This window comes from Ornithorhynchus anatinus, chromosome 1 (genome assembly GCF_004115215.2).
Source record: "Ornithorhynchus anatinus isolate Pmale09 chromosome 1, mOrnAna1.pri.v4, whole genome shotgun sequence".
NCBI classification, from domain to species: Eukaryota; Metazoa; Chordata; class Mammalia; order Monotremata; family Ornithorhynchidae; genus Ornithorhynchus; species Ornithorhynchus anatinus.
The window spans coordinates 133,341,902-133,360,278 of record NC_041728.1 but is presented as its reverse complement, the minus strand read 5'-3'; the positions used below and the strand labels follow the sequence as shown (position 1 = coordinate 133,360,278).

Here is an 18,377-nt window from a genome sequence, read left to right as displayed (position 1 = left end):
GTTTTTGGTTCCATATTTACAAGGACCCACGGCTACAGACACCAAAGATATGACTGATCCGCCCGGGAAGATAGACGACCGGTGTTGTCATCCGAAAATGACACACATCGATACGAAACAATCTCTGACCCCCGCATTGGCAGGCACCTGTGCCGTGTTAGGAGAAGCAGCAAAGCCTAATGGATCGAGCCCGGGCCTGGGAGTCACAAAGATCTGGCTCAGTGGAAAGAACCCGGGTTTGGGAGTCAGAGGTCACGGGTTCCAATCCTGCCTCTGCTGCTTATAATGATAATGTTGGTATTTGTTAAGCGCTTACTATGTGCAGATCACTGTTCTAAGCGCTGGGGGGAGATACAGGGTCATCAGGTCGTCCCACGTGAGGCTCGCAGTTAATCCCCATTTGACAGATGAGGTAACTGAGGCACAGAGAAGTTAAGTGACTTGCCCACGGTCACACAGCCGACGAGTGGCAGAGCTTATCAGCTGTGTGACCTTGGGCAAGTCACTTAACTCCTCTGTGCCTCGGTGACCTGATCTGTATCTACCCCAGCGCTTAGAACAGTGCTTGACACCTAGTAAGCGCTTAACAAATACCACCATTATTATTAATCCCGGCTCTGCCACTTGTCGGCTGTATGACCTTGAGCGAGTCACTCCACTTCTCTGGGCCTCGGTTCCCTCATCTGTAAAATGGGGAATAAGACTGTGAGCCCTCTCAGGGATAGTGTCCAACCCAATTATCTTGCATTCATTCATTCATTCAATAGTATTTATTGAGCGCTTACTATGTGCAGAGCACTGGACTAAGCGCTTGGAATGGACAAATCGGTAACAGATAGAGACAGTCTCCGCCCTTTGACGGGCTCACGGTCTAATCGGGGGAGACGGACAGACGAGAACAATGGCAGTAAATAGAATCGAGGGGAAGAACATCTCATTAAAGCAATAGCAGATAAATAGAATCAGGGTGATGTACATCTCATTAACAAAATAAATAGGGTGATGAAGATATAGACAGTTGAGCGGACGGGTACGGTGCCGAGGGGAGGGGACGGGAGACGGGGAGGAGCAGATCCCAGGGGTTAGAACAGTGACTGGTATGTAGTAAGAGCTTAACAAATACCACAATTATTATTATTATTATTAGGAGAACTCTGTGGAATTGATGTCAAGGTGAAAGGCTATAGACACCGAGTGTTCCACGCTTTCAGCTCTGGCTCACTGCATAGCTCCCGAGCCCGGCCTACAACATTCCCAGAGGCGCCCAAGACACTGTTCAGCTACAGGGTGGTAAGCTCGCTGTGGGCAGGGAATCTGTCTGTTATATTTTGCTCTCGCAAGCTCTTAGCACAGTGCTCTGCACATAGAGAAGCGGTATGGGACGGGGACTGTATCCAACCTGATTTGCTTGCTCCCCCTCCCCCCAGCACTTAGTACAGCGTCTGGCACATAGTAAGCGCTTAGCAAAGGCCACAGTTATTATTATTATCACATAGTAACCCATTATTGGGGAGGGTTGCCGAAGTGTACCTTCCAAGCGTGTAGTAATAATAATGATAATGTTGGTATTTGTTAAGCGCTTACTATGCGCAGAGCACCGTTCTAAGCGCTGGGGGAGACACAGGGGAATCAGGTTGTCCCACGTGGGGCTCACAGTCTTCATCCCCATTTTACAGTTGAGGGAACTGAGGCCCAGAGAAGTGAAGTGACTTGCCCACAGTCACACAGCTGACAAGTGGCAGAGCTGGGATTCGAACTCATGACCTCTGACTCCGAAGCCCACGCTCTTTCCACTGAGCCACGCTGCTTCTCTACAGTGCTCTGCACACAGTAAGCGTTCAATAGATTTGATTGAATGAATGAACAGTTAACGCTCAATGAATACGCTGAACGCATGAATAGTAAGCGATCAATAAATAAACTGCTTTAATAGAGAAGCAGCGTGGCTCAGTGGAAAGAGCGCGGGCTTGGGAGTCAGAGGTCACGGGTTCTATTCCCGGCTCTGCCGCTGGTCAGCTGTGTGACCTTGGGCAAGTCACTTCACTTCTCTGTGCCTCAGTTATCTCATCTGTCAAATGGGGATTAAAACTGTGAGCCCCACGTGAGACAACCTGAGCACCCTGTATCCCCCAGCGCTTAGAACAGTGCTTTGCACATCGTAAGCGCTTAACAAATACCACAATTTAATAAATACGATAGACTAATTGACGGCCACATAATAATAATGATAATTGTGGTATCTGTTAAGCGCTTACCACGTGCCACGCACACGTGTCTGCCGTGTGACCTTGGGCAAGTCACTTTACTTCTCTGGGCCTCGGTGACCTCATCGGAAAATGGGGATGAAGCCTGCGAGCCCCGTGTGGGACAGGGACTGTGCCCAACAGGCCAAAAGACCTCTGTGGAATCAATGCCAAGGCGAAAGCATTTAACAAATACCATAAAAAAAAACTGTACCGTCACCGAGTTAATAATGACGACGATGGTATTTAAGTGCTTACTAGGTGCCAAGCACTGTTCTAAGCACTGAGGCAGATACAAGGTAATCAGGTTCTCCTACATGGGGCTCACAGTCTCCATCCCCATTTTACAGATGAGGCAACCGAGGCACAGGGAAGTGAAGTGACTCACCCAGAGTCACACGGCTGACAGGTGGCGGAGCCGGGATTCGAACCCATGACCTCTGACTCCCAAGCTCGGGCTCTTTCCACTGAGCCACGCTGCTTCCCTTGGATAGAGCAATGGATAGAGCACAGGGCTGGGAGTCAGAAGGACCCGGTTCCAATTCCAGCTCTGCCACCTGTCTGCTGGGTGACCTTGGGCAAATCACTTCACTGGGCCTCAGTTACCTCACCTGTAAAATGGGGATTAAGACCGTGAGCTCCACGTGGGACGCTGACTGTGTCCAACCTGATGATCTTGGATCCTCGGCACATAAGTAAGCACTTCACAAATGCCAAAAAATCAAAAAGAGACTCTACTGGAGCTCCACGGGACTGCTGTGCCCTGGTGGAGGAGAGGTCTGCCAGGTACGGATCTGGTCCCACTCCAGTCCACACTTCACTCCGTTGCCCGGATCATTTTCCTTTAAAATACCTCTCAAGGTTGCCCATCCACCTTCGCATCAGACAAAAACTCCTCACCACCAGCTTTAAAGCAGTCCATCCCCTTGCCCCCTCCTACCTGACCTCGCCACTCTCCTCCTGCGACCCAGCCCACACACTTCGCTCCTCTGATGCCAACCTCCTCTCTGTACCTTCATCTCGTCTACCTCGCCGCCGACCTCTCGCCCACGTCCCGCCTCTGGCCTGAACACCCTCCCTCCTCGTATCCGGCAGACAATTACTCTCCCCATCTTCAAAGAGTTACTGAAGACCCTTTTCCTTCAAGAGGTCTTCCTTAAATCCTCTTTTCTTTCTCTTCAGCTCCTTTCTGCATCCCCCTGACTTGCTCCCTTTATTCCCCCGCCCCCAGCCCCACAGCACTTAGGTACATATCTGGAATTTACTCAGTTATATTAATGTCCGCCTTCCCCGCCTCAGTGGAAAGAGCCCGGGCTTGGGAGTCAGAGGTCACGGGTTCGAATCCCGGCTCTGCCACTTGGCAGCTGGGTGACTGTGGGCAAGTCACTCACTTCACTAAGCAGCGTGGCCGTAGAGAAGCAGGGTGGCTCAGGGGGAAAAGCACGGGCCTAGGAGTCAGAGGTCATGGGTTCGAATCCCAGCCCCGCCACTTGTCAGCTGTGTGACTTTGGGCCAGTCACTTCACTTCTCGGTGCCTCAGTGACCTCATCTGTGAAATGGGGATGAAGACTGTGAGCCTCATGTGGGGCGACCGAATTACCTGGTATCTACCCCAGCGCTTAGGACAGTGCTCAGCACATAGTAAGCGCTTAACAAATACCAACATTATTATTCTCTGGGCCTCAGTTACCTCATCTGTAAAGTGGGGATTAACTGTGAGCCTCACGTGGGACAACCTGATGACCCTATATCTCCCCCAGCGCTTAGAGCAGTGCTCTGCACATAGTAAGCGCTTAACAAATACCAACATTATTATTATTATCATCTAAGCTTGGTATGAGCAGGGGAATGTGTCTGTTATACCGTACTCTACCAAGCGGCTAGTACAGTGCTCTGCACAGTCAGCACCGATAAACATGACTGATTGATTGACTGACTACAACACAACAGAATTGGTAGACCCGTTCCCTGACCACAGCAAGCTTCCAGTTTAGAGTGGGAGGCTACGCATGGGCATAATCCCCGCCTCTCCCTCAGATAACCCGCGGTCGCAGAGGCCTTCAGGGAGCCATTTCCACAAAGCCCTACAATTAACTTCCCGGTGCCTCAGTTACCTCATCTGTAAAATGGGGATGAAGACTGTGAGCCCCACGTGGGACAACCTGATTCCCCTGTGTCTACCCCAGCGCTTAGAACAGTGCTCGGCACATAGTAAGCGCTTAACAAATACCAACATTATTATTATTATAGGCTCCAGAAGGAAGCACAAGGAATGGTGTCTCAACTCATCAACCTTTCCCATTCCTGGCCCTAGGATGCCGCATAGCTTTAGAGCACCTGATGCTAAAAACGTCCAGTACAGCTCTTTCCCTGTCCTCCTCACTGAACTGATCCACCATCCCTGACAGCAGAACCGGACCAGCTCAGTGGCATGACAGGATAATAATAATAATAATCATGTTGGTATTTGTTAAGCGCTTACTATGTGCAGAGCACTGTTCTAAGCGCTGGGCGAGATACAGGGTAAACAGGTTGTCCCACGTGGGGCTCACAGTCTTCATCCCCATTTTACAGATGAGGTCACTGAGGCCCAGAGAAGTGAAGTGATGTGCCCACAGTCACCCAGCTGACAAGTGGCAGAGCCGGGATTCGAACCCATGACCTCTGACTCCCAAGCCGGGGCTCTTTCCACTGAGCCACGCTGCTGAGAGGCAGCGTGGCCTAGTGGATAGAGCTCGGGCCTGAGGGGCAGAAAGACCTGGGTACTAATCCCGGCTCCGCCATCTATCTGCTGTGTGACCTTGGGTAAGTCATTCAACTCCTCTGGGCCTCAGTTACCTCATTTGTAAAATGGGGATTAGGACTGTGAGCCCCTTGTGGGACGTGGACTGTGTCCAACCTCATAAGTTTGTAGATACTCCCGTGCTTAGTACAGTGTCTGGCACATAGTAAGCGCTTCACAAGTACCATTAAAAGAAAAAAGTATTTGGGCTTACAGGTGGGAGGAAGGAAGAGAGAATAAACCATCAAACCCCACTTCCTCTAGAGATATCACATGGCTCGCTATCCCCTTAAAAGCCCAGGGTCTGACATCAATCTATTAACGATATTTATTGGGCCTTTACGCACAGAGCTCTTGGGAGAGCACAATACGACAGAATCAGCACATTCCCCACCCGTAAAGAGCTTACAGCCCGGCATAGTGGATAGAGCAAGGGCCTGGGAGTCAGAAGGTCACGGGTTCTAATCCCGGCTCCGCCACCTGTCTGCTGTGTGACCTCGGGCAAGTCACTTCGCTGGGCCTCAGTTACCTCATCTGTAAAATGAGGACTGGAGCCCGTGAGCCCCACGGGGGACAGGGACTGTGTCCAACCCCAACCGCCTGTATCCACCCCAGCGCTCAGTACGGTGCCCGGCACGTAGTTAAGCGCTTAACGAATACCATTATTATTATTAGAGGACGTCACAGGAGTCCCCTCACAAGCTGAAAACATAAAAGGCCAATAGATCATCTCACTTCAGCCTCACTCATTGAGGAAGAGAGACTGCAGCAACTAATTGCCTTCTGGTCATCTCCCTCCTAGGCCGGGCGGACCCATCGATCAACCGTTCTCGGGGCTGGCCAGCCGAGACGCTGCAGCCGATTCTCCCCGTTGTTATGGAAACCGGACTGCTGGGAGGCCACTTTGCTTTCTTGAAAACCGTGATGCAATTAGAGCCACGTGCACGCACTGCTGCTTGAATTTCCCTCAGCTGGGCGGGTGGGATGGCTGGTTCCTCTCCCAAACCCCCAGAATGCAGACAGCGATTCCCAATACCCGTCACTGGTCAAGCTGATCATCTGCTCTGGCGATGCTAAGCCATTCTCCACTTCCAGGTGACTTGGGCAGCTGACAGAAGGGAAACTCTCCCGTGAAAATCCTCTGCCTCTCCTCTCCGACACCCATCGGGGCTCTAGGAGAAAGCTTAGGTCACTAGGGGCCGGCAATAATAATAATTGTGGTATTTGTTAAGCACTTACTGTGTGCCAGGCACCGTACTGAGCACTGGGGTGGACACAAGGAAATTGGGTTGGACACAGTCCCTGCCCACATGCGACGCACAGTCTCCATCCCCATTTTGTACATGACATAAGTGAGGCCCGGGGAAGTGAAGTGACTTGCCCAAGGCCACCCAGCAGACAAGTGGCAGGGCGGGGATTAGAACCCATGACCTTCTGACTCCCAGGCCTGTGCTCTTTCCACTACGTCATGCTGCTTCCCTTAGGTTCATTCCTTCATTCAATTGAGCGCTTACTGTGCGCAGAGCACCGGACTAAGCGCTTGGAAAGTACAATCCGGCAACAGATAGAGACAATCCCTGCCCAACGACGGGGTCGCAGCCTAGAAACGAAAGGGTGCCAGTGGCCAGGGCTCTCTGAGCACCATTCACTCCCCGGAGCAGACACTCAGCTTTACATGGCTTCGGTAGTGAGGCTTCCCATCCCTGCCAAAACGCTTGGCAGCTCGGACAAGTGAAACACAGAAAAGATTCATGGCTTCTAATCCCGGCTCCGCCACTCGTCTGTTGCGTGACCTTGGGCAAGTCACTTCACCGAGAACAGTGCTTGGTACATAGTAAGTGCTTAACGAGTACCGTGATTATCATCAACTTCTCCGTGCCTCAGTTTTCTCATCTGGAAAATGAGGATTCAACCAACACCTGTTCTCCCTCTCCCACTCAGATGGTTGGACACAGTCCCTGTCCCACACGGGGCTCAGAGTCTCAATCCCCATTTGACAGGTGAGGTAGCTGAGGCCGAGAGAAGTGAAGTGACTCGCCCGAGGTCGCACGGCAGACGAGTTCATTCAGTAGTATTTATCGAGCGCTTACTAGGTGCAGAACACTGTACTAAGCGCTTGGAATGTACAAATCGGTAACAGATAGAGACGGTCCCTGCCCTTTGGTGGGTTTACAGTCTAATCGGGGGAGACGGACAGACAAAAACAGTAGCAATAAAGTGGGAGATCTGGGATTAGAACCCATGACCTCTGACTCCCAAGCCCGGGCTCTTGCCACTGGGCTGCTTCTCAGGCGAGACGGTGACTGTGTCTCGCCTCATTTTCTTGTATCTACCCCAGTGCTTGGCACAGAGTAAGCCCTTAACGAAGACCATCATATAAGTGCACTGCCAGGACTGGTTCTGCTGACTGCTGACGAGGGAGTGGGAAAGCAATACCTTCTAACTGGTCGGCTGCTTACCTGCTCACCGTGTCCCAACAAACATCCCCCCGATACTTCACTCCATACTTCCATATTTGACATCCATATTTCATTCTGTACCTTACTACAGAAACGTTCAAGGCATGTCACCCCCCTCCTCAAAAACCTCCCATAGTTGCCTATCCACCTCCTTGTCAAACAAAAATTCCTCACTCTTGGCTTCAGAGCTGTCCAACCCCTTGCCCCCTCCTACCTCACCTCCCTTCTCTCCTTCTCCAGCCCAGCCCGCACGCTCCGCTCCTCTGCCGCCGCTCCCCTCCTCACTGGGCCTCCTTCTCGCCTGTCCCGCCGTCGACCCCGGCCCATGTCCTACCTCTGGCCTGGAACCCCCTCTCACCTCAAATCTGCCAATCACGCTTTCCCCCTTCAAAGCCCTACTGAAGGGTCACCTCCTCCAAGGGGCCTTCCCAGATTAAGCCCTCCTTTTCCTCAGCTCCCCCTCCCCTCCGCGTCACCTTGACTCGCTCCCTTTCCTCCACCCGCCTCTCCCTGCCCCATGACACTTGGGCATACATGTATATATCTATACTTCTATGTATTTATATTGATGCCTGTTTACTACTTTTTATTACTAGGGCTTTTGTTAAGAGCTTATTATGTGCCAAGCACTATTCTAAGCACTGGCGTAGATAGAGGGAAATCAGGTTGTCCCACGTGGGGCTCACACTTTTAATCCCCATTTTCCAGATGAGGTCACTGAGGCACAGAGAAGTTAAGTGACTTACCCAAAGTCACACAGCTGACAAGTGGCGGAGGCGGGATTAGAGCCCACGACCTCTGACTCCCAAGCCCACGCTCTTTCCACTAAGCCATGCTGCTTCTCACTTGTTTTGATGTTTCTATATCTATATTCCTGATTATTTATATTGATGCTTGTTTACTCGCTTTACTTGCTCTGATGTATGTCTCCCCCTTTCTAGACTGCAGGGCTGGTGTGGGCGGGGATTGTCTCTATTGTTGAATTGTACTTTCCAAGTGCTTAGTACAGGGCTCTGCACACAGTAAGCACTCAATAAATATGAATGAATAATAATGATGGTATTTGCAAAGCACTTACCATGTGCCAAGCACTGTTCTAAGCGTTGGGGTAGATACAAGGTAATCAGATCGTCCCACATAGGGCTCACAGTCTTAATCCCCATTTTCCAGATGAGGTAACTGAGGCAAAGAGAAGTTAAATGACTTATCCAAAGTCACACAGCTGACAAGTGGTGGAGTTGGGATTAGAACCCACGACCTCCGACTCCCAAGCCCAGGCTCTTTCCACTAAGTTCGATCTGGACGGGGAACAGGTCCACTGATTCTGTTCATCTGTACTCTGCCGGGCGCTTAGTTCAGTGTCCTGCACGCAGTAAGAGCTCAATAATTTCCACTGATTGACTGACATCCAAGAAAGGGACTGATGTTCTTACACTGAAAACTGGGCTCTGGGTACATCAGGGCTATTTCAGCTGAACGCATTAGTGGGAGCTAAGGAAAGTGGGAACGCATTAGTACATTCAACTGCCCTCCTTTGGAAGAGGGGAAGACGCGTAAGATCAAACCTGTTGCGGGAAAGGACGGGTCGGGCTAGAAGTTGACATCGTTCTGCCATCAATCCAACAGTGGTATTTATTGAGCACTTATTATAATAATGTTGGTATTTGTTAAGTGCTTACGATGTGCACAGCACTGTTCTAAGCACTGGGGTGGATACGGGGTAATCACTTTGTCCCACGTGAGGCTCACGGTCAGTCCCCATTTTACAGATGAGGTAACTGAGGCCCAGAGAAGGGAAGTGACTTGCCCACAGTCACACAGCTGACAAGTGGCCGAGCCGGGATTCGAACCCATGACCTCTGACTCCCAAGCCCGGGCTCTTTCCGCTGAGTCACGCTGCTTCTCCAGAACATTGTACTGAGTAGCCGGGAGAACACAATGCCAACCTTCTCATTGTACCTCAATATTGTCTATCTCAACCTCTTGCCCACGTCCTGCCCGTAGCCCGTAACGCCCTCCTTCCTCATATCTGACAGACAATGACTCTCCCCTCCTTCAAAGGCTTATCGAAGGCCCGTCTCCTCCCAGAGGCCTTCCCTGACTAAGCCCTCCTTTCCTCTTCTCCCACTCCCTTCCGCGTCGCCCTGACTTGCTTCCTTTATTCATCCCCTCTTCCAACTCCACGGCACTTAAGCGCACAACTGTAATTTTATTTCTTTTACATTAATGTCTGTCTCCCCGTCTAGACCGTAAGCTCGCTGCGGGCAGGGAATGTGTCTGTTATATCGTTAGACTGTGCTCTCCCATGCACACAGTTAGCGCTCAATAAGTATCACCGACTGAAATACAAAAGAATTAGCAGCCACACTTCTTGCCCACAGTGAGCTTACAGTCTACATTGTCTGAGTCCTGGCCCGTCCTATCAAGACTCTACCAACAGCACAAAAGAGAAGCAGTGTGGCCTAGTGGATGGGGCACAGACCTGTGTGTCGAAAGGTCTCGGGTTCTAATCCCGGCTCTGCCACTTGTCCGCTGTGTGACCTTGAGCAAGTCATTTAATTCCTCTATGCCTCAGTTACCTCATTGAGAAGCAGCGTGGCTCGGTGGAAAGGGCCCTGGCTTGGGAGTCAGAGGTCATGGGTTCGAATCCCGGCTCGGCCACTTGTCAGCTGTGTGACGGTGGGCAAGTCACTTCACTTCTCTGGGCCTCGGTTCCCTCATCTGTAAAATGGGGATTAACTGTGAGCCTCACGTGGGTCAAGCTGATGACCCTGTATCTACCCCAGTGCTTAGAACGGTGCTTGGCACATAGTAAGCGCTTAACAAATACCAACATTATTATCTGTCAAATGAGAACTAAGATTTTGAGCCCCATGGGGGACAGGGACTGCGTCCAACTTGATTCGCTTATATCCACCCCAGTGCTTAGAACAGTGCCCGGCATAGACCGGGCGCTTAACAAATACCACAGTCGTTTATTATTATTATCGTTACTGTTATTAATAAGAGCTTCAATCGATTATACTTCCCAGGGCCGTTCAGTCAACATGACTCAGCCCTCCAGTCATCCCGGCACTCTCCACAGATCATGTAGCGAAGGCAGAGCAAAGGGACCACATTTCTGGCAGGTTGCTTTTGAAGCGGGAACCTGCTGTTAGGCGACAGAGCTTGCAAGTTGTTATTTCTGTTCTACAGTCGTTGCCGGCACGGACCCGGACTGAAACCGTCGAGTGTGTTGGAGAGAAAACCTACATCCCCACACGCTTCACGGATCAGGGAGAGTGCAAAAATACACTGGGAAATATCGATCCTTTTTGATGTCTATTCAACTGCCCTCCTTTGGAAGAGGGGAAGACGCGTAAGATCAAACCTGTTGCGGGAAAGGACGGGTCGGGCTAGAAGTTGACATCGTTCTGCCTTCTGGGGCCCCCTGTATTGAACGCATTCATTTTACCTTTTTTGATCACCTTCCCTAGCAACATCTTTTTGTTTCTCCACGCTGGTCCGATCCTCCCTTTGTGACATAACAGGGAACAGGGAACAGATACTGTGCTTCGTAGGGGTACCTGTTTTTATCGTTATTATTGATAATAACGATAATAATGGTATTTGTTAAGCGCTTGCTAGTGTCCCAGGCACTGTTCTAAGCAGTGGGGTGGATACAAGCAAATTGGGTTGGACAAAGTCCCTGTCCCACGTGGGGCTCACAGTCTCCATCCCCAATTTCCAGATGAGGTCAGTGATGCCCTCGGGGAAAGCCCCAGGAAAGCAGTGATGGGGTGATACTGACAACGACAGTCGCTGGGAACCCGGCCTAGTGGCAAGAGCCCGGGCTTGGGAATCAGAGGACGTGGTTTCTAATCCCGGCTCCAACACTTGTCTGCTGGGTGACTTTGGGCAAGTCACTTAACTTCCCTGTGCCTCAGTTACCTCATCTGTAAAATGGGGATTAGAACTGCGAACCCCACATGAGACAACCCGGTTACCTGTATCTACCCCAGCACTCAGAACTGTGCTTGGCGCATAGTAAGCGCTTAACCAACACCATCATCATTATTATTACTACGGCCAAGCCCGCGCCCGTCTCCCAGGATGTTATCATTTTGGCTCCGGCCCAGCCACCGGTCATCACGTGCAGCTAGAGGAGAAAACAAGTCGCTCGGCACGAATCGCGCCATGCTCCATTTGAAGGATAGGCCCGGTGGCTGTCCTACCCAGAAAGGCGAACAATGGCAATCTGGGAGGTCCCTTTTCCCATTAGGGTGAGAAACCAGACCCTAACGTTAGCTGTCCAGGAAGTGAGTGAGAGGCACGAGTGATCTGTTCCTTCCTGCTTGGCTTTCTTTCAGAAAGGCTTAATCAGGGCGAGAGGGTGGGGGTGGCGCTTAAATCACACGGGGTTCTGCTACGGCACATGTTTTCACAATATGTTTTGGCTAGGGTATTGTTCGCAGAATTAGGGAATGCTGAACAGACGACGCAAGCCTGTTTGGTTACAGCAGGCCGCGGCCTGCCGCGGAAGGGCTGGGGAGGATAATAATGATAATCGCCGCCGATTCTCGTTTCGGTTAGGCGTTCACTATCTGTCGAGCACCGTTCTAAGCACTGGGGTAGATACAAGCTACTCAGGTTGGACACAGTCCCGGTCCCACGTGGGGCTCACGGTCTAAGTAGGAAGGAGAACGGATATTGAATCCCCATATTATAGATGAGGAGACTGAGGTCCAGAAAAGTTGAGTGGGTAAGCAGTTAGGTTGAGAAGCGGTGTGGCTCAGTGGATACGGCATGGAGCTGGAAGTCAGAAGGACCTGGGTTCTAGTCCTGGCTTTGCCACGTGTCTGCTGTGTGATCTTGGGCAAGTCACTTCACTCTCTGGGCCTCAGTTACCTCATCTGTAAAATGGGGATTAGGCGCGTGAGCCTCACAGGGGACAGGGACTGTGTCCAGTTTGATTACGTTGTATCTACCCCAGCGCACGAACCTGGGAGTCAGAAGGTCATGTCATGGGTTCTAATACTGCCTCGGCCACTTGACTGCTGTGTGACCTTAGGCATGTCACTTCACTTCTCTGTGCCTCAGTTACCGCATCTGTAAGATGGGGATTGAGATTGTGAGCCCCACTTGGAATAGGGACTATGTCCAGCCCTATTTGCTTGTATCCACTCCAGTGCTTAGTACAGTCCATGGCCCTAAAGAAGCACTTAAATACACCAGCAGTCAATCAATCTTATTTATCGAGCGCTTAGTGTGTGCAGAGCACTATACTAAGCACTTGGGAGAGTACACTATAACAGAACTGGTAGACACGCTCCCTGCCCATAACGAGCTTAACAGTCTAGAGACAGTTGGTGGAACTGGGATGAGAACCCAGGTCTTCCAACTCCCAGGCCTGGGCTCTTTCCACTACACCACGAGCCCGGTTTTGGAACAGATGAGTTCTACAGCAGGAGCTTTTTGTGTAACGTGGGATTCTGCAGGAATGCATTAACCTTCGTGTTCATAGGAGGGGGAAATGAACTTTCAAAATTCAGAAGAATTCACAATCGCCAGCTAATTCACCTTCTTCTCCTCAGTTGTCTGCCTGAACACGATGCATTCTCTGATGGCCGGGGCTTCTCTTCCTTCCTCGAAAATCAGCTCGCTTTCTAGCTCCTTACCAGCTGCACCTCACGACCATGCCAGGCTAGTGGGTTTGTCAGAAGTCCGGAAAGTGGTGGAAAGAGGGCGAGGGTTGGGACGGGCTCAGGAGAAGTTCACATGGCCTGAACTGCATGGATTCTGAATTATTCACTACAAAGCCTACTCAGCTCTCGGTCAACTAGACAAGGTAATAACAACAAAAATAAACATACTTAAAGAGTATAGTTAAGTGGCTTGGGTAGATAGAGGTTAATTAGGTTGGACACAATGCCCGCCCCCCATAGGGCTCACACTCTTAATCCCCATTTTAATGAGAGAAGTGAAGTGACTTGCTCGAGGTCGTCCAGCGGACACATGGAGGAGTCGGGATTAGAATCCAGGTCCTTCTTCCTCCCAGGACAGTGGTCTATCCACTAAGCCACGCTGCTTCTCCATGTCTCGATGAGTTTATGTCTACGAAAACCCACCCTTAAACAGGGGTAGCCTGCTAGCCCCTGCAGTTTGGAGCGATACCTGGGCTCCGCTTAGTCCGGGGATGGCACGGGGCTGGGCACCAGCCCAATTTGGCCACCATACTGCAATGGGGCTTGCCAAGAGGCAAAGTAATACACATAAATGGACTGCATGGGGCAACGGTACACACGCCACAGTGATCCTGGAAGTGAACTGGCATTATCCTCGGCTCATCTTTCTCATTCAACCCACACATTCGATCTGTCACAAAATCCTGTCAGTTCTACCTTCACAACATCACTCCGATCCGCCCTCGCCTCTCCATCCAAACTGTCATTTTGCTGATCCAAGCACTTATCCTATCTCGTTTTGACTACTGCTTCGGCCTTCTCGCTGACTTCCCTGCCTCCTGTCTCTCCCAACTCCAATCCTTACTCCACTTTGCTGCGTGGATCATTTTTCTTTAAAAAACAAACCAAACCCCCCCCCCCAAAACAACAATAACAAAACCCATTTGGTCCCTAGTGTTACCCCGGCAGATAGTTTCGGCCTGCCTGATCTCGAGGGTGAAGGGAGTCACAGACCTGAGTTGTGCTGCTTGTGCTTCCGGGAGGAAGCGAGATTCCAGCCAGGAGTGTGGCCACGGTGGTTGGGGGGAGGAGGAGGAGGAATGGAGCGTTTCAGCTTTCCTGGGATGCGGACGAGAGGCATCAAGGGAGAACATAGGTCCGGGATGCGGTTGGGAGCGAGGACATACTGAGAGCTGGTGCTGCCATCCCCTCCCCTACTCTCTTCAGAGATGAGAGCCCTGGCTCCAATGTCTTTTCACCCCCTTCCCTCAGGTCGTGGACTCAAGCGGTGGGCAGAGCTTGGCCCAACCCGCTTTGGGGGCCTCCTTCCTCTGTGCTCCCTAGTGCTGGGGCCCTCTAGACTGTAAGCTCATTGTGGGCAGGGAATGGGTCTGTTTATTCTTTCATTGTACTCTCCCAAGCGCTTAGTAGAGTGCAGAGCACACATGGTAAGCGCTCAGTAAATACCACTGACTGACTGATCCCAGCGAGGATCCCAGGGATCCCAAGAGGAGCCGACAGCAGATTTCCCGAGCAAACTGATTGACGGTTCAGCAACCATTCCAAGCCCAGGGAAGATTTGTGGCAGTGAGATGGTCTAGGGGAGGGATTATTTTAATGGACAAAATCTATCCAAGCAACAGGTGCTCAGAGGCTGGGCCCACAGAAAATCAATCAATGGTGTCTATCGAACGCTTACTGTATGCAGAGCATTGTATTAAGCGCTTGGGAGAGTACAACAGACTTGGTAGACACGTTCCCTACCCATCACAGACTCGTTCTGGGACATCCTGGAGGAAATAGGAATAAAGGCACTTGGGCTGGAATGAGCTGTTCTGGGTGTTTTTTTCTTTTTTACAGTCAATCTGACACCAAATCCTGCCAGTTCACCCTTCACAACATCACTAAAATCTGCCCTTTCCTCTCCATCCAGACCGCTGCCATGTTAATTACTGAATTAGTGATTACCATATCAGCCTCCTTGCTGACCTCCCTGCTCCATACTTCACTCTGCTGCTTGGATCATTTTTCTGAAAAAAACTGTTCAGTCCATGTCTCCATGACTAGAACTCAGGTGTCTGAATTCCCAGAACAGGGCTCTTTTCATTTGGACCAATCGGTGGCAGAGAGAGTTCTGGGAGAGGTCAGACCAGTCCCGAGCCGAGCCCAAGGTTTCGGGCCTGAATAAGGTTCCAATTTAGTTACCTGCATCTATGGGAACCGTGGTTAAAGAAGTGGGCACCTGAGTTGAATGTCTGTATGATCTTTCTCTTTCCCTCTCTCCCTCTCGATCCCCCTCTCTCTTTCTGGTGAAGGAGGTCCAGAATTTAAAGCAGGACCTCCTTCACCAAGGTTTTAAGTGAGAAAGGCTCTTTGCCATACAGCCTGTAATTAAAGTATTTTCATGGTAGTCATCACCCAAAATTGACTCATCAGAGAAAGATAAACATACAAGAGGGAAGCCTGGACATTTGGAAACACATCTTTTCACTTTCACGGCTTGCCGGGTGACTTACCTTTTTAGCAGCAGAATCCATTCGGGGTGAATGATAAGCTGGTGACACTTTGGCCTATTTAAAAAAAAAAGAAAAGAACTTTTTATTATTCCTTAATAATGCTACATTGGACTATTACTGTTTTAAGTCAGTCAACTAGAACCAGAAAATGAATCACGAAATTTGCCCAGGCCCCAGAACGGATTTTGACATTTCATGGAAAACACGTTCAGGATATTGCCTTAAAAGCATCTTCTGGTGGAGAGACAGCTAAGATGCCTCACATCCTGTCAGGCTATGAGAGATGGGGAGGGTTTGGAATTGTTTTCAAGAATAGGAGAGGAGTAAGGAGGGGAAGTCAACTTCCCGTGTGAGAATCTCTATTTTGCAGATCAAAACTGTGGATCAGAGTCAGCCAAGAATGAAAGCCCTGGTGGCCACAATTTTACTTCACTGCCCATCAGATGGCTAGTGCTGGTTCAAAAATAGATCGTGCCTCCTCCTGTTTCCCTGCTCTGATTTCTCTCGTTTGGATTTTCAGATGAAGGGAATAAAAAAATAAAAACACCACGCTCAGGGCTACAAGGATTGAAACTGCTGCCGCCCAGGTTGTCATTTTAAATCCAAAATTCAGCAGCATTACAAGATTGAAGCTGGAAATACTTTCTACACCATACTGACATTAACACACTCTGTCCAGGTGCTTAATGGCAGTTTCTAGCACTGTTCCGATGCTAGATTTTGGCATGTTCAAAAGCAGCAGCTTGGCTTGGTGGATAGAGTCTGGGCCTGGGAGTTAGAAGGACCTGGCTTCTCATCCTGGCTCCGCCACTTGTCTGCTCTGTGACCTTGGGCAAGTCCCTTCACTTCTCTGTGCCTCAGTGACCTCACCTGTAAAATGGGGATTCAGACTGTGAGCCCCATGTGGGACGGGGCCTATGTCCAACCTTATTAGCTTGTACCTACCCAATGTCTGGCACACAGTAAGTGCTTAACAAATACCATTAAAAAAAATCAACTTTAAGTGCGGGAATATGCCAGAATTATATATTTAACATCCCAGAATCTAAGCACTTTGGCCCTACTGAAGGCATCGGGTAACTGCCCACAGCTTTGGATGCAGACCTCTCGGAGAGCTAATCCTCTGGAGGTCAAATCAGTAAAGAGCTTCAAATGGCAAAATAAATGTCTTAGGGTCACTCATGAAAATCCTTATGCACTATCTTCAGGTAACCCCTGGGCAATTCCATTTAAATAGGCCTGAGTGTGTCTTCACGGGGCCTAAGATTTCTGCCAACTCGCAGAGACACCATCACATCGAGAATGCCCAACTCCAGTGAGATTCTTAATGAAATGGGGCAGGAACCTACTGAAGCCCAGGTTCCAAGAAGAACAGGACGACTCTGTTGACAGTGCTCTGCTTTGTGGCTGTCCTCAACTTCCTGAATATGTGGAATTTCCTTTAAATTCAGTGGGAGCAGCCTGGGCCCAGAAAAAAGCACTTGATTGACAATATCATTTCTCTGAAGACCAGAGGTGTCAAAGGCCCCAAGTACTTTCATCTTTCTCAGAGCCACTGCGTGAACAAAATCACCAACATGATAGTTTTTGGGAAAACAAAAAGAGGTATCTCAAGTGCTCACCATGTGCCAGGCACTGTACTAAGCGGCTGGGGTAGATGCGAGACTATCAGGTTGGACACAGTCACTTCCCTACGTAGGGCTTACAGTTTTAATCCTCTTTGTAGAGATGAAGTAACCAATGCTACCGAACAATGCAACATAAATATTTTTTACTTGAGATAGGTGACTGGCCAAAGGTCACACAGCAGACAAGTGAAGCTGACAGCAGAACCGAGGTCCTAACTTCCAGGCCTTTGGTCTTTCCACTAGACTATCCTACTTCTTTCGCTCCAATAAAACGAGATCCACTTTCTACCTTGGGTAAAAACCACTAGCCTGTTGGTCCAGACTGAGTTACAACATACGCTCAGTGACTTGAGGAACTTATTGACAAGGCCATGGTTATCTTATTCGACGGTTCTACGATGAAACTTACTTTGTCTACACTATTATCAGGCCTCAGAGCATACACAGCCAGATACTAGACAATAGATAAATAGTGTGTCCAGAAACAAATGAGTTAGAAGCAACTTCACTTAAACCAACAAAAAGTCACAAACTATTTGCCCTGATGTAAGAATTGTTTTTCATTCAACTCATGCTGCCAGATAATATTGCACTTTCATTTCTACTCATTGGACAATACTCTAATCTGTAACTTGGGAGCCTATTATCTAAAAAGAAAAGAAAACACGGTCCAATAACTACTACTTGCAGGGGTGGATATAAGATAATTTGGTTTACACAGTCCCCGTCCTACATGGGGCTCATAGTCTCCATCCCCATTTTACAGATGAGGGAACTGAGGCACAGAGAAGTAAACCGACTTGCCCAAAGTCACACAGAAGACAAGAGGAGGAGCTGAGGCCTATGTTCTATCCACTAAACATGCTGCTTCTAAAATAATCAAGATGGACACTGTCCCTGTCCTACATGGGGCTCACAGTCAATCTCCAGATGCAGCCACTGAGGCACAGAGAAGTAAAGTGACTCGCCCAAGGTCATACAGCAGACAAGTGGTGAATCCAGGATTAGAACCCAGGTCCTTCTGATTCAAAGGCCTATGCTCTATCCACTAGGCCAGATTTCACAATCCAGGTAAATAAGATTTCC

General features: G+C 49.8%; 1 protein-coding gene across 5 annotated transcripts in view; it reads right to left on the bottom strand.

Moving 5' to 3' along the window:
• VPS8 (VPS8 subunit of CORVET complex) overlaps window positions 1–18,377 on the bottom strand; it is a 291,073-nt gene that overhangs the window by 15,957 nt on the left and 256,739 nt on the right. For all 5 annotated transcript variants that reach the window (XM_029065907.1, XM_029065914.1, XM_039912997.1 and 2 more), the window contains one exon: window positions 15,664–15,717. In XM_029065907.1, coding sequence (XP_028921740.1) covers window positions 15,664–15,717 — 54 coding nt within the window. The remainder of the gene's footprint in view (window positions 1–15,663; window positions 15,718–18,377) is intronic.